This window comes from Grammomys surdaster, unplaced genomic scaffold (genome assembly GCF_004785775.1).
Source record: "Grammomys surdaster isolate TR1022 unplaced genomic scaffold, NIH_TR_1.0 752, whole genome shotgun sequence".
Classification (NCBI taxonomy): domain Eukaryota; kingdom Metazoa; phylum Chordata; class Mammalia; order Rodentia; family Muridae; genus Grammomys; species Grammomys surdaster.
In genome coordinates, this window is record NW_021605171.1 from 2172078 (window position 1) to 2188815 (window position 16738).

At 41.1% G+C, this 16738-nt stretch overlaps 1 protein-coding gene across 2 annotated transcripts in view; it reads left to right on the top strand.

Annotated features, from left to right (window-relative positions):
• Nucleotides 1-16738, top strand: part of Hpgds (hematopoietic prostaglandin D synthase) — a 31382-nt gene that overhangs the window by 3848 nt on the left and 10796 nt on the right. For both annotated transcript variants that reach the window (XM_028782471.1, XM_028782472.1), the window contains exons 2-4: nt 8144-8285; nt 11686-11778; nt 15400-15509. In XM_028782471.1, the coding sequence (XP_028638304.1) occupies nt 8153-8285; nt 11686-11778; nt 15400-15509 (336 nt within the window). In that variant the 5' untranslated portion in view covers nt 8144-8152. The remainder of the gene's footprint in view (nt 1-8143; nt 8286-11685; nt 11779-15399; nt 15510-16738) is intronic.

Sequence of the window (16738 nt, forward strand, 5' to 3'; positions counted from 1 at the left end):
GTGCTGGCCTTGTACTTCAGTGTACTTGTTGGGGACACATCCTACCTTTGTGTCTGAGGCAGATATGCTTCAGTAGAGTGGGATTTTGGCCACAGAGATGAACTGCTAAGTGGAAAAAAAAAAGTCTAGCTAGGGCACTAAGCCTTCTCTTAGTGTTTATTGTGAAATTTCTTTGAATATATAATAACTTCATAGCTTTATTACATAGCTTACATAAACTAGTCATAAACACATTGACTTGGAATTCCTTATTTTTGTGCAAAACCTTATTAAATATATTAAATATTTTAGAATCAGTAATTATTTCCATCTGCATTTATCTTTATCTATTTTTAAATATTTCCAAAATACACATATATAATCCAAGAAATACAAGCCTACAGTTTGGGAATTTTGCTCCTGTAGAACAAGACGCTTTTCCTTTAAATGGAATGTAGTCATACAAGAACTGAGGATGTGGTGTGCAGGCACAGCTTCTGTAATGTTAAAACTGTTGAAAGAATGTTCTAGAGAGAAAGATAAGCATTTACTAGAAGTGCTTATATCTCCAAATCTCATACAGAATAATATCTTTTTAGAGAAACACAGATAGCTAAAAATTTTAATAGTCTTCCTTGAGTAAGCTACAATATAAAATAGCATAACCACATATTAACAATAAAACAACCCCTTTATGAAGAATTCACAATGTAGTCGTTGTTATTTATGGATATTTGACTGGAAAAGGTTATATGTTTAATTTTTAATGCAATGAACATATGTATCTATCTGCACATATATGTAGGAAGCCGCGGCGGGTGCTGGCAAAATCCGCCATTGGAAGATGGTTCTGGCTTCTGGGATTCTTCCTAGTAAACAAGTAAATTGCGCATGTGCCATGGTAAAAGTCCGCCAAAGTTAAAGCCCATCCCACAGCATTTTGGCGTGCAACGAGTAAGCAGCCAATCAGAGGTGAATACACCGCTCTAAGGGTATATAAGCAGTGCTTTTCCCAGGCCTGGGCGTCTTCCACCATTTTGTTTTTGGGAATAAACGTGTTCCTACGGAAGGATCCTGATGTGTGTGCGTTCTTGCTGGCGAGACGATTACACACGCGTCCCACAGTTGGTGCCGAGAAACCCGGGAGAATCCACCATCGCCGGTGCTGTTTAAGAAGACCCTCCATGCGTGGAGTTAATCCAGAACCGTAGGACAAAGTAAAGCTCTCTGAGAGATATGTTTGGACTTGATTTATTTCGTCTCCCTCCCCAGGCAGTGCTCGTCCTCCTCCTTCTGGTTTTGCAGGATGAGAGAAGCCGCTCAACTGTAGCGGCGGCCCAGGGAGTGGTCGACGGATTGCAGGCCAGCATGTCAGAAACAGAGGGAAAGAAGCGCTTAAGAGTTCAGAAAAAAAAGGGAGCTCAGAAAGAAAAAGGAAAAAAAGGCATGTCTAAGAAAAAAAACCCTTCCAAAGACACACAGTCCAAGGAAGCGAAAGATGAGGGAAAGGACGCCCTGGGAGAGGAACGTAGAAAAGGAGAAAAGGCCCCAAAAAAGAAACTTCTTTATCCGGTAAAGGAAGTTTTGGGGCTTGATGCCTCTGAGTCGGAGGGGCTAACTTCCTCTGAGGCAGAAGACTCAGATGAAGAGATAGATGAGGAGGAAAGATGCCAGCCAGATAAACGGCCGCCGCCGCCACGAGATCGAGTGCTGGTGCTAGTGATGGTTATTTGGAGGCTGTGTTTGCAAGAAGAGTGTTTCGGGGGATGCAGTCTAGGTGAATGAGGTATTGACCCTGTGCTGATTTTGCCTAGGAGGTAACAGTGAAACATAGGTAAGGAAAATTCTAAACAGACATTGCCTGCAGTCTAAAAGCTGCTTCAGGTGGAAAGAACAGGGTTAAAAAGAATTAGAAAACTAGAAAGCAGGGTATTGAAGTGTTACAATAGCTGCCTGCTACATCTCCAATGAACGAGATGAAAAGTTACATCTTGAATATGAGAGAGAGAGAAAGGGTTTTAAAAATACAGGTGTCCTCTCTCTGAGCTGTGTCAACAAAAAAGAATTTCAGAGTTCATCTAGAAACAGAGAATTCGGGAGACGTCCTGAAATTCTCTGTAGCTCCTAGATGTCTTTCTCTGTTGTCTGTCCTTGGCGCGCCAATGTCCACGTGTTTGTGTTTGCTTTTTGTTTCGTTGTCTAGGTGTTCTGTGTTTGTTACATGTTCAAAAGAGAGGATCATTGAAACTGCTTGATCCAACCTTTGGGCTAGTTTAACTTTGTTTCAAAGACAGTCTTAATTTACACAACAGAGACTGATAAGCTACCCTACACCTGTAGCTAAGAGTTGAGCTGAGCTAAAAAAGCCTTTTCAGGAATTGAAGTTGACATAAGCTGCTTTTAAAAGAGATCAGCAGCATTTTGGGTTTTATAAGGAAGCTAAGAGTTGTTTTGTCTTAGAAAAATCTCTGTGACAAGGTGCTTTTCTCTTAAAATTACAGCTAGAAAAAACAACAAATTTTGTTTGATCTAAAAATAAGATATATAGCCACTTCATTGTTGTTTCTAATTGGTTTTAAAAGTATAAAAATGTTCTACATGTCTTGGTTATAGATTATTGGCTTAAATTATTGGGTGTGATTAGAAATTTACAACTTTGGTAACAAAAAGTGGCGTAAAACTAACTCAGGGTTAGAGTCATTCAAAAACCAGGTGTATAAAAAATAAGATTTTAAACCAATATCTCTTCAATGAGATAGTAAAAGCTGCTTCATGCATTTATGTGTAAAAACTGACAGCAAAACTTTGTAGCATAGGGGTAGTCTACTTGGTGTTGATTTTAGAGAAAATAGATTGTTTAAATTGGTTTTGCTTTTGCTTCTCAAAATTAATGGTTATACTCTAATGTTACAAAAGAAACTTAAAAAATTTAGTTAAACTGCCAGTATTCCATTGGCTACAGTTGACAGTTATAATCTTGAGTTTAAAATTTTTTGATTCGCCCATGTTATGGAAGGGGGGGACAGCAGGTAGAGTTAAATAAAATATTTAAAGCAAGTTGTGATACAGTGCTGGCCTGCTAGAGATTAAGAACATTTACATTTAAATTAAGACAATGTAGACTGGGATCTTAAAATGCTTGTAAGAGAAGGTCAATGTAATGCTAATCAGGTTAAACTGCCTACACAGCTCTCAGACCTTACAAGCAAAGACAGACTTAGATACATTCGTCTTTCCGATGAAATTGTGCCCTCATACAATCAGGGTCTGGACATAGCTTGCACAGAGCCATAGGGATGGGGGGTGTTTTAAATGTGAAAATTTAGATAGTTTTTAAAGTGACTGTCCCAGGAACAGAGGCTTGAGCAACAGTCAGGTGACCAAGGTTACTTGACTGAAACTTGTCCTTGGTACAGGAAGGATAATCCTTGGGCCAGGCCTCAGGATATAGGCCAAGATTAAAAACATTTACATTTGAATCAAGACTTTGTACAAAATGGGTGAAGCAGAAGCTTAGATTTAAGAGCTGGGCAGTGGTGGCGCATGCCTTTAATCCCAGCACTTGAGAGGCAGAGGCAGGCAGATTTCTGAGTTCGAGGCCAGCCTGGTCTACAAAACAAAAAAAACCAAACCAAAAACAAAGTTCAAATTTAAGATTTATAAAACTAATGGGGCACCACAGCCTGACTTGCCTACTCCAACTGCCGTTCTAGTAAATACATATAAAATTATTATAGATTTAGAAGATTGTTTTATACAGTTCCTTTACCTCCTGGTAAAGGTGAGAGGTTTACATTAAGTGAAATTGCTTGTGATTTTTGAGAGCCCATGAAGCCATTCATTAAAAAAGCTTGCCTCAAAGAATGATTAATGGCCTTAAAAAAATTGTTGTTGCTTTAATAGAAAAGGTTAAAGCGTCTAAATCTCTCAGTATATATTATTCATTGTATATTTTATTGGCTGATCTCTCTAAAGGAGTTTTTCTGCAAGCCTTTGCTCTAGTACAATGAGCTTTAAGATTTTAAAGTACTTGTTGCTCCAGAAAAGATTCAAAGACAATATCTTTTCAATATCTGAGAATTCAATTGTGGCACAGAAAATTTCAATAAGAGTAGATAATTGGGGCTGGAGAGATGGCTCAGCGGTTAAGAGCACTGACTGTTCTTCCAGAGGTCCTGAGTTCAATTCCCAGCAACCACATGGTGGCTCACAACCATTTGTAGTGGGATTTAGTGCCATCTTCTGGTTTACAAGTGTACATACAAAAAATAGTTTACTTTTAATGATTCTCAAAAGTTGTTAACAGCAGATATTAATTGGCTAAAACCTCATCTTCAGCTTACCATAAAAGAACATAAACCTCTGTTGGATATTCTCAAGGGAGATACAAGTCCTAATTTCCCTTGACAATTAACTGATGAGGGATAGATAAACACTTTTTACCCTCAATATTTTAGAGCCTGACAGGCCAAAAGAAATGGTCAAATAAAAAGACATCTTGACCGGACAATGAAAAGGTCCAGATTCTATTTTAATAAAAGCCAGGGGAGTGGTTTGTATCTTTCCACAGGAAAAAGACAACCCGTTTTGGCTACCAGAGCGGCTGACGCGATGACTCGCGATATTAGAAGGTGACACCCAAGCGGACCCTCCAAACTCTGATGACAGCCCTTGTGCTGATCCAAGGGATACAGGTTCATAGTATATCGGGGGAACAACGATGGACCATATTATCTGCCTTTCCAAAACCCATACCAGTCAGACATAATGTAGCTAATCTGTCCAAAAAATTGTTTCAATATCTTACAGGAAATTGGTCAGAAAACTTCAATGAGACACTCAGAAAATTGAGAGCAGCTGTGGTGAACATCAACTCGACGCTCGTGGATCTGTCCCCGACTGAGAGACTGTCCTAGATTCTTCAGCTTTCCTTTTCTTTTCTTTCTTTTTCTTTTTTTTAAGTGGGTGGGAGTAGGCCTGTTTGGTATGCCCTATGTTGCGGATTAGTGTTCATTTTTTGGTTGACTTGCAAACTCAGAGCTCAACAAAATCTTGACAAGGCTATTATTGCACAGGCGCTTGTGACCAAAGAACTAGGGGCTTCCCCTGCAGTGTGGTTATCACTGCTTCGAAAATAAGTAGTCTCCCCCTCACTAGTGGTGGTGCTAAATGTTGGGACATCAGCCATTGCACCCCAAAGGATTTGCCCATTGCACTGGGTCGGTGAGGAGTCTTGGCCTGGCTGGTCCTTGTCTGTGTAGCTGTGGTACCTGAATTTTGAGGCAAACAGCCCTTGCACCCCTAGGAGATGACTCCATTGCACAGGGATGGGTGTTTGCATCTCTTTCTGTTTCCCTTAGCCCTTCCACTCAGAGGACTTGCTTCCATTGCACCTGATAGGGTAAGGGAGACTGTCTTAAACTATTAGTCCTTGATCGCTTATTCCCCCAAGACGGAATTTGCTTGATCGGGCTTGAGTTTGAGTCATGACTGGTACCACGCTAGACAGGCCAAGGACAGCCAGATAGACAGCTCCATCTTTTCGTCTCCAGGCCAGCTGCCATTGGTCCCAATGACGGGAAATAGGCTGACGCCACATGCCAGATATACACCATGAGGACAACTGGGGAATTGATGGCAAGCCAACCCCATGACGGGATTAGCGAGTGGCAATGACCCGGGCGCGGGTATATTCCTCGTAGCCTAAGACAGGGTGGCTCGCCTTTCCTCGGTGTTAGCCCTATTGGTGCTGGGCGTGGAAAAACGTCAGCTAGCCTAAGACACGGGACATTGACCAGTGCCTGTTTAACAAAACAAAAGGAAATAGCCAGTAGACAGATTCCTCAGCCGCTGTCTTCAAGGGCTTCTGGTATAGTCACCCTATAAAGGCTCAAACATATCTATACACAGTCCCTGCCCACTAAGGTGTTCATTCCACGGATAGAAGGTCTGGTAAGTCAATAACGGAGCGGACGGATAAGCCTCGGCCACCTAAGACAGGGCAGCCCCGGGTGGGGAGGCTGACCCAGTGATGGGTAAGAGTTTGAGCACCGCCCTCCAAAGAGACTCAGACCCGCCGTGAGACCCCCAAATATGGGAGTTACGAAACTTTCCCAGGGATCTCTACTACCACCCTCTGCAATAAAACAAAAAAGGGGCAGATGTAGGAAGCCGCGGCGGGTGCTGGCAAAATCCGCCATTGGAAGATGGCTCTGGCTTCCGGGATTCTTCCTAGTAAACAAGTAAATTGCGCATGTGCCATGGTAAAAGCCCGCCAAAGTTAAAGCCCATCCCACGGCGTTTTGGCGCGCAACGAGTAAGCAGCCAGTCAGAGGTGAATACACCGCTCTAAGGGTATATAAGCAGTGCTTTTCCCGGGCCTGGCGTCTTCTTCCACCATTTTGTTTTTGGGAATAAACATGTTCCTACGGAAGGATCCTGATGTGTGTGCGTGTGCGTTCTTGCTGGCGAGACGATTACACGCGCGTCCCACACATATATACTATGTATGTAAGGAGAAGTATATTTATATATGCTAACCAACTTTTATAAAAAGCTCTTCAATGCAAACTACAACTAGGAATAACAGTTTCACACTCTGTAAGCTATTTTGTTCTTTGAAATATAAAATAAATATATCGGGGCTGGAGAGATGGCTCAGTGGTTAAGAGCACTGACTGCACTTCCAGAGGTCCTGAGTTCAAATCCCAGCAACCACATGGTGGCTCACAACCATCTGTAATGAGATCTGATGCCCTCTTCTGGTGTGTCTGAAGACAGCTACAGTGTATTCATATATAATAAATAAATAAATCTTAAAAAAAATAATAATAAATATATCAAGAAGTTATAACAAAAACATTTTCATTTTCTAGTAAGAATTATAATTTCATAATGTATATTTTAAAGGATCTTTATCACTTTACATTTTTAATTAAATAGTGTGTGTGTGTGTGTGTGTGTGTGTGTGTGTGTGTACATAATGCATGTGTGTCATAGTATATATGTGGAAGTTAAAGGACATCTTTTGGAGTCAGTTCTCTCTCCTCACCTTCATGAATGTTCTGGAATGTTCTGGAGATAGAATGTAGGTGGCCAGGCTTAGACAGCTAGCAAGTTTACTGGATTTGGAGGAATTATCTCTCTGTCCATCTTGTTCTTTAGGCAAGATCTCTTTTGTTGCATAGACTAAGCTTGAGGCCCATTCTCCATACCCCATCTTACCACAGCAGCACTGGAACTAGGACACAGACAGGAGCTGCTGCATCTCACCCTTTTACATGGGTTCCAGGTATTGAACTCAGGTCTGCCCAGCAGGTGCTTTTAACCAGCTGAGCCACTTCACCACAAACCATTTTAATTCACCATTTTAAATGAACAATTTTCATGTAACTGCTACAATTATTGCATCAGTATATGGTAGTCAATGATTATTCTGGTTTATAACATGAGAGTTCAGGTAATTATTAATGCTAGTAATGGTTTATTATTATATTAAGACTTTTATATATATAAGTCTTAGTTTCCGGCCGGGCGGTGGCGGCACACACCTTTAATCCCAGCACTTGGGAGGCAGAGACAGGCAGATTTCTGAGTTCGAGACCACCCTGGTCTACAGAGTGAGTTCCAGGACAACCAGGGCTATACAGAGAAACCTTGTCTCGAAAAACCAAAAAAAAAAAAAGAAAGAAAGAAAGAAAGAAAGAAAGAAAGAAAGAAAGAAAAGAAAAAAGTCTTAGTTTTCAAATGTATATTAATATCTATGCTTTTAAAGTTGACCTTAAAATTTAGAGAATCTCTATAAGCTAGTCCAAAAACAGAGCAATTTAGTAGAACTCAGTCTCCTGTGAAAATGTCCATCAGTTGCCTGGTCATTATAAAACTGTGTTATAAAAATGCTATGCATCCCATACCTATATCTATTAAATGTAAGTCATTAAACTTTTATGAGTTTTCTTTGGTATACCTTTGTATGTTTTTGAGCAAACAATGAATTCAAGCTTTGTTAGAAAGAATAGTTCCAGGGGGAGGGGGAGGAGGGATGAAAGAGAATAATTGGCAAGAATGACTAAAATCCATTGTATTTGCATACGTTTATGAAAACATCAAAGGATTTTTAACAAGTGAAAACAATAAAAGCCACCTCCTTTTTCTCTCTTTCCAGAATTGTACCATGCCAAACTACAAACTGCTTTATTTTAATATGAGGGGAAGAGCTGAGATTATTCGTTACATATTCGCTTATTTGGACATAAAGTATGAAGATCACAGAATAGAACAAACTGACTGGCCTAAAATCAAGCCAAGTAAGTGTCACAAACTGTTCAGCCTTGTGCAGGGAGAGTGTATTTCAAGGCTTTCCGTTGAAATGCAAACCTAATCCCACACAGAGCTTAACACTGAGAAGCATCTGTTCAGGTAAGCAAAACAGATGCTTACAGTTCTCTGGGCTTACTCTGGTTTTTATCTTCTTTCTCAATAGATGGCTCATAGAACCATAGGGAAACAGCTGGTCAACTGACCTCAGCACCTCCACCCAGGGCATGATCTGCTAATTTCCATAAACTTCTCCAAACATCAGCTCCTTGTTTATACAAGGAGTCCCTAGTTAACAGTCCTTTCTCAGGGTAGAATGCTTGAGGACTGATGAGTATGTTAAATTTCTAGCACCACTTCCGAGCTTCCCTTCCAAGTTCTGAATGCCACCTCCCTTTTGTCTACACCCGTGCTGCAAATGAAGTCCTTCCGGTCACATCCGTTTTATTTGGATCTCTCTGTTTTGCTTATGGCAGCTCAGGGCCTTGAACAGCATTTGATGTACTCACTGGCTCAGTACTCAAAGCTGTGCTTCTTTGAAAAGTGAAAGAAACTGACCTTGAACTCACCGGATGTGATATGCGTATAGTTGTCTGGTCCCAGTCCTTGTGTGGGGTACATGACTTATGAGCGATACTTTATTGCTTTTACTTCTTTCCAAACTAATTATGTTCAAATCCAATTAGCTCAAAATAACTACCTCAAACCTAAGATACTGTCTGGGAAGTTGGAGTCAGTACACACACGGCTACTCATGTTATTCCCAGGTCTGAGAAAAGCTCTAAGAACTGCTGACCTGATGTAGTGAAACAACAGTCTTTATTCGAACCAGGCTCAGGTTGCGAGCACTTCCCACAGCAAGGGTTAGGAATGTGACCACGCATCTAGAGGCTTGGAGTTTTTATACATAAGCAGAGATTCTTAGACTTTGGGGTTATGTAACAGGGGAGGTGACGGTGCTATCAGGAACTAGTGTTTTTACAAACTGACTACAGCTGTTAGGGACACTTAATTGTTCTCTCATGGCCCAAAGTACATCACTTACCTCTCCAAGGATGTTTGGTCTTCACTTCTCCCCAGGACAGGAGCCACCTGCACTGGGAAGTGCTTAGCCATCTATCAGGGAGGGTGCCAGCCTCAACGACAGGGGTGGGGTGGGGGGTGGGGAGGCTGAGAGTTGTTGCCTTTGGCTATTCTCAAGTTCTCAAGCTGGCGGATGTTTCGTTAGGGAGTGCCACTATGAAAAACGGGGATAGCAATATTTCAGTGCCAGGCCTTGCCTTTTCTGTCAGGCCAGGAGAAAGAGCATGGAGGAAGGGAAGCTATGTGAGCCGTGAGAAAAGCACCTAGGGGAGCTTCTTCACACACATCATGGTCATTGAAATAATGGTGGTCCGCTGAGTCAGAAAAATTTCAAAGTTACCATCAAGTGAAAAGAAGAGCTTTGAATAGTATCATATAAGTTACCCTTTATTTTTAACATTTATGTTAGTTTCTCACGGTTGTGACAGAAATGAGGGAAGAAACTAAAGAAAGCAGAATATTCTCATAGTGTCAGTGCAGTCAGCTCACTGCTTGGGCCCTGAGGAAGAAAAACACCATGATGGAAAGGGTATGATGGAGCAGAGATGCTCACCAGGTGAGAGCTGGGAGCAGAGAGAAAATAGTGAGGATGCTACCACCAAGATGAAAGACAAGGTCCCGAAGTCCACTTCCGCCAGCAAGGCCCTACTTTCCACACGTCCGAAGCTAGAATCGCTGAGTAGAATAAACTATTCACTGGATCAGAAACTCGTGATCTGATCATCTGTGGAAAGATCCTCACAGAAAGATGTGAATCCAAATGTAGACCTCTCTCAATCTAATCACATTGACAAGGGTGACTCACACAACACAGAATATTAATCAGAATGCTACGGTCACTATAGCTATCTAGTTCAGATATTTTGTTTTAAATTTTATTAATTAATAAAGCTTTCTCACAGATGTAAAAAAGTTCAAGTAAAAAAAAAGTAAAATTTGCTGATAAAGCATTGTTGTCTGCTATAACTTATATTTGTACAAAATGCTTCCATCTTTTACTATATACTTCAAATTGCTCGTCATCAAAATAAGACTAGGATTAGAACTTCCTTCGCTTCTGTGTTAACTCAAACTCTTTAATTGTTGGAATATGTTTTAAACAAATCCGTGTGGTCTGTTTTGAGACTATGATATTAATGAAGCTTTTAAACACAGGCTTTTATAAAAGGTAAATATGTGGCTGGAAAGATGTCTCAGTGGTTAAGAGAAGTTTCTGCTCTTACTGGGATTTAGTTTCCAGTACCCATGTAGTGGCTCACAGCCATTTGTAACCAGTTCCAGGGGGATTTCATTCCCTCTTCTGGCCTCCAAAGACACTTGCACATGCATGGTGCACATACATGCATACAGGCAAAACACACATAACACAAAAACAAATAAAAATAAGTAAATCTTTTAAAAAGTAGTAAATTTATAAGTCAGTCTATAATTCGACAATGCAACAGCACAGCACATGGTATCCCTGTAAACAGTTGTGTTATTGTTAGTTTTCCTGTTTGTTTTAATTGAGACTAATTCTCACATTGACCAGAGTATCAAGTTTAAAATGATGTTGAACTCATGATCCTACTGGCTTCACTTCACAAGTGCTAAGGTTACAGGCATAAACCAGCACACCCTGTTTACGCTGTGCTGGGGATCAAACCCAGAGACTTGTGGGGGCTTGTGCATATTAGGCAACTGAGGTGCAAGCCCCACCCAGAAACATGATTTTTACAATCAGTTCTCTAACTGACTTTATATCCAGTTTTGAAAGCTAACAAAATGTAAAGACTGCACCAGAGAATGTGAAATTGTCCTGTTTAAGAGGAAATGTTTTGAGGGACTTGGATAGAGATCAAACAGAATAGTATTTTTTAAAGGTAAGTATATTTTAAAGTTTATATGTGTGTATACATACATATATATGTTTTTATGTACATATATAAGTTTATTATGTATATAATTCTTTTTGTTTGTTTGTTTTTTTGAGACAGGTTTCTCTGTATAGCCCTGGCTGTCCTGGAACTCACTCTGTAGACCAGGCTGGCCTCGAACTCAGAAATCTGCCTGCCTCTGCCTCTGCCTCCCAATTGCTGGGATTAAAGGTGTACGCCACCACCACCCGCCAAAATGTGTAGCCCAGGCTGGCCTTGAACTCGTGATCCTCCTGCCTCTGCCTCCTTCAGCAAATCCTACCGGTGTATGCCACCACTACCGGCTATAAATACAGAATATATGTGTGTATCTACAGACTTTAAATGACACCTTGTTTCTCATTCTTTTTTGCTCTGCTCTGAGGTTGAGCTTCCATTTGTTCTGTTTCAGCTCTTCCATTTGGTAAAATCCCTGTTTTGGAGGTGGAAGGACTTACACTTCATCAGAGCCTTGCAATAGCAAGATATTTGACTAAAAACACAGGTAATACACTTGTTATTAGTTAAGGCCTTAAATAACTGAAAAAAATGTGATGTTTCTTTAATATTTCTTCAACAGCTGTATTATTTAAGTATGGTGCAATTAAGAATGGCTATGAAGATTAGAACAATATAAAAGTATCATCTGTTAGTAGAACTTTCTGTGAATGCTTTAAGCAGCTGTATTATTTTATTATTTTATATTTTTATATACAGGTCTTACTATGTAGTGTTGACTTGCCTGGTATGCGCTGTATAGCTCACACTGGCCTTAAATGCTTTATCTTTCTGTAACAGCCTACCCAGGGCTTGGATGACAAGCATGTGCTATCACATCAGTAACCTCATTTTATATTGTACCTGCCCATCCTATATTACACCACATTGCCATCATGTCCTTTCTAGAATATAGCTGGAAAATTGGATTGGTATGTCATGCTAGCATTAAGTATCATGATTCAGACAAAAATAGCCAGAAATGCATACAGAACAGGAAAGCTGGAACTTGTTGGACTGTTGGAATCATAATTCAGTGTCCTTCATTCTAAGTGTTGAAAAACACAGGAAGGTGGCATCCTTGCCTCTGCTGGGTACCACCTGAGGCTTCCTTAACACCTCATCATGGCAGTGAGTAGAGAAAACAGAGATGGCACCTGCCTTCCTCTCATCATATTCCGCTTCCTGCTCCCTTCTCCTGCTCGTCCCACTTAAAAAAAAAAAATAGTAAGAAAGCAACTTTGGACTTCTTTTAAAGATTTTTTTCTTTTTAAATAATCTACTAGAATTAGCATTGTCCACTCCACCCGACTGCCACCACTACATTATCCAAGCACACTGAGCACCCAAGTGACCCATGATGATTAGACTCCATCTGGTGGGAAAGGTTGTTTGTTTTAAACATAAACATGGGGCTGGAGACTCCGCTTGGCATTAAGAGCACTTGTCGTTCTTGCAGAGGCCTGGGATCCCAGCATCCAAGTGGTGGTTCACAGCCATCCATAACTCCAGGTCTAGTTGATCTTTTTTTCTTTAAAGAATTATTTATTTCATGTATGTGAGTACACTGTAGCTTTCTTCAGACACGCCAGAAGAAGGCATCAGATCCCATAACAGATGGTCGTAGCCTCGATGTGGTTGCTGGGAATTCAACTCAGGACCTCTTAACCACTGAGCCATCTCTCCAGCCCCTGGTTGATCTATCATGATTTTTTGTCCTCTGTGGGCACCAGGCTCACCTACAATGAATATGAGGGCAGAATAACAATATACATAAAATAAATAAATAAAATTAATTTTAAAAGGTTTAAGCACAAGAATAGGTATACTAGCAGATATTTCAACAAGTGAGACTTGAAAAGAGTCAGAGGAAATGGAATACATCTATGGACGTTGGGCTTAGAAAAGAAAGGTATATTTAAGTGGAGCCTCAGAGGATACCTAGGGTTCCAAGGCCTACACCCTTTTATGTACATCAAGGTCTCCTGGGGGCTGCATAGAATCCATCCACTCTTCCTTGCTTCCAGATTTCATTCAGGGACGACCCTGAAAAGTTTGCATTATTAAGGGTTTCCTAATAGTACTGAAGAGGCGGGCAAATGGATCTCATTTAAATTCACCAGACTTTCAGTACTGCAAGTCAACAGAAAAAGCCACAAGAAAAAAACAAACAAATAAACAACAACAATAACAACAAACCCTTCGTGTTTGTAGGGTACAGAAGGAGGTTTACTTAGCAAAATGCACCGAATCTGGTTAGAAAATCCAGGACATGGACTTCCCTAGCATGATCAGGAATGACTATAGGACAATTATTCTGGTGATAGCTTCTTCTTGATTGACCTGACAGCTAGGCACACAGTAGGGGGAACTCAAAGAGAGGAGTGTGGAGAAACCGAGAAAGTATGCAGAACCTCTGCAGGGCTGGGCAGCTGAGATGGGCTAGAAGGCACAGTAGACACATTTTGTCATTCTCAGACGAGCACTGGGGTGAAGGTGGGGGGCGTGAAGGTGTGTGCGTGTGTGTCACAAACACCCACTAGCACTAGCACTTCTCAGTTCTTTGTAAAGACCTTCCTTGATCTCAATACCCGTTACCAGATCAGGTTTTCCAGCCACAGGTCGACAGGCAAGGAATGTCTCTTTTTCAGAACGTGCTTGAGCTTCTTAGCTTCTGGAGGGCCCACTCACAATAGGAGACATGCCCTCACGGAATGAACAGGGAACAGTAGATTTGAGGTGAAGCGTCTGGGTAATTTGATGTCGGAAGTTAAAGAAGGAAGAAAGCTCCAAATATTTTCAAAGGTGACTGAGAGCACCTGCAGCTTAGAAGTAGAAATGTCGATGGATGGAGGCATCACCTGATGGAAAGTAACTGCCAAACCCTGGATCATAGAAGTCAAGCCAGGGCTGCGGGGGGGGGGGGGGGGGAGGGGGGGGGCCAGACTGTGACAGGCTTTTTCAGGCTAGGGAGGAGAATCAATTCTTGGAAATCATACGTAAGAGTTACAAGTCAGTGAAGCAAGCATGTTCTTTCACCCCTGAACAGCTTCACCTTGGGGTAGTTTACCTGAGCCGTGCATCAGCAGCATAGATTACCTTGAGCTTAGTAATTTGGTACCGCTGTACAAAAGGAGTCAATTTTACAAGACTCTAACACGGACTCATTACCAATTGACATCAGAGAGGAAGCGATTAGAAAGATCAATGACTTGTTAGGAAAAAAAAATGATGACAAAATTAAAGAAATCTCAGTCAGTGTTTACTCTTTTTCTATATTGAAGGCTTTGAAGATCTTGTAAATTGGGGCTGGAGAAATGACTCGGCAATTACTAGCACTTGGCTGCTCTACCAGAGTACCCGGGCTGTGTTCCCAGCACTCAATATGGCATCTTAGGACGACTGTCTGTTGGTGATTCAACAGGCTCTTCTGAATTGCTGGCATGAGGAGTACTTGCATACATACATGCACATAAGAATTCAAAAAAAAAAATTTTTAAACATCTAAAGAATCTTGCAAGTTTTTGTAACTTTATTTTTCCTTTTTTAATTCCAATTTTCTTTTTTGTTTACCTCTCGAGGTTAGATAGAGCCTCTGCTTTCTTTCTAAGAAAATGTTTCAGTTTGAAGGGATTTTAGCCGCAGGGAGGAACATGCCAGCCAACAAACTGAAACAAGAAACAATGCATTGTAGCCTCAGCAGGTAGCTTAACCACAGTCGGTATTTGATCATCAGGAGCCGGTGCCCCCCAGGATGCAGCAGCAGTTTCCATGGTTATCTCCTATCTAGCTTCATGGTGTGATACTTAGGGTTCCATGACTGAGCTCCTGTCTGACTGTCAATCGAGGCATTTTGCTGTCCCAGGGTTAAGGCATTCTATTATTTTTAAAGTTGAAATGTTATAATGAAAGCTGGAGCCAGATTTTTATTGTAATGTTTCAGGCTGTACAAAGAATGGAGTAAAGAATTTTAGAATTTGCTCCCATCCACCACTCTGTCTTCTGACTCACAACAATTTTATACCGTTTGGATTTTCTAAAGTGTCAACATGTCGCCTATTTGATACATCAGTAGTAGTGTAAATTGAGCGTGTTGGTAGATGCAAAATGGCCTTTTCCTGTCTCATAGATTTGGCTGGGAAGACAGAGCTGGAGCAATGTCAAGCTGATGCAGTGGTGGACACCCTGGATGATTTCATGTCACTCTTTCCGTGGGCAGAGACAAATCAAGATCTAAAAGTAATGTGATGGTCAACCTTCGATTGCCTCCAGAAATCACATTCTGGGGCTTTAAAAGTCATTTTTAATCTGTGATATGTGTGTGTGTGTGTGTGTGTGTGTGCACGCGCGCACGCGCACACACACACACACACACAGAGAGACAGAGAGAGAGAGAGAGAGAGAGAGAGAGAGAGAGAGAGAGAATGATCTGCAACTCCTGCTTTCTGTTCCCACATTCCAAGTGCTGCAATTGCAGCTGTGCACCCCACATCTAGCCATGAATTTCTTGCTTTGTCATCTTCTCTATTTCCTTTTCCCTAAACTCTCAGCATAGTGATGTAAAAAATCCTGGTGCTAAATTAATATTCTATAATTATGAAGGTTTGTCTATGGAAATATGTGCAGACTGTATACTGGAGTAATGCTGTCTTTCTTCTGTTTCCTCCTCCAAGACTAATTCTTTTTACATTTTTTCTCTCAGGAAACTTTCCACACTGTCTGATAAGGTTTCCCTCAAATCCAAGGATCTCAGATCACCTGTTCTCTCCACTGTCTTCTGGGCACAGTTGCCTCTCTTGCTCTTTAATGAGATCTCTGGCCTGGAGACTCCCTGTGCTCTGCAGCTCTATGCGTTTCTACAGAGCTGTTGTCTCTGACCTTTCTTCCACCATTATCTCAGCCAAGCCTTTCTTCTGGGATTGAGTCTTGTTTCCTGGGTGATGCCCACTTTCATATATATGCCATTATCTGAGCATGTCCTCTAGCATTTCACAGGCTACATCACTAAGAGAAGATAGGAAGGCAGGAGGATGTGTGAACTTCTGCATTTGTGTCATAGTTTCAGTTGTCTTTGTCCTACACACTCGATGCACACTTACTACCCAAGGTCTTCATTATCATTCCAAATGTCTCTTTTGACCCTTCCCTGTTTGCCAGCCTCCTGTCTTGTGCTCCCGTGTTTGGGAAATAATGCACCGATAGCTTTACTGATCATAGGAGATCAAAAGTTTGGTGCTTTAGTAGTTTGCCACTTTTTCAATTTCTCACCTGGTTCCATAGCTTGGTTGGTTGATGTCTTGGTTGGATTTTGGTTCAGGTTTTGTCAACTTGACACAAGATAGAGTAACCCATGAAGAGGAAACCGTAGTTAAGAAAATACCTTAATAAAGAAAAAGAAAGAAGGAAAGAGAGGGGGGAAGAAAGAAAGAAAGAAAGAAAGAGAGAGAGAGAGAGAGAGAGAGACGGAG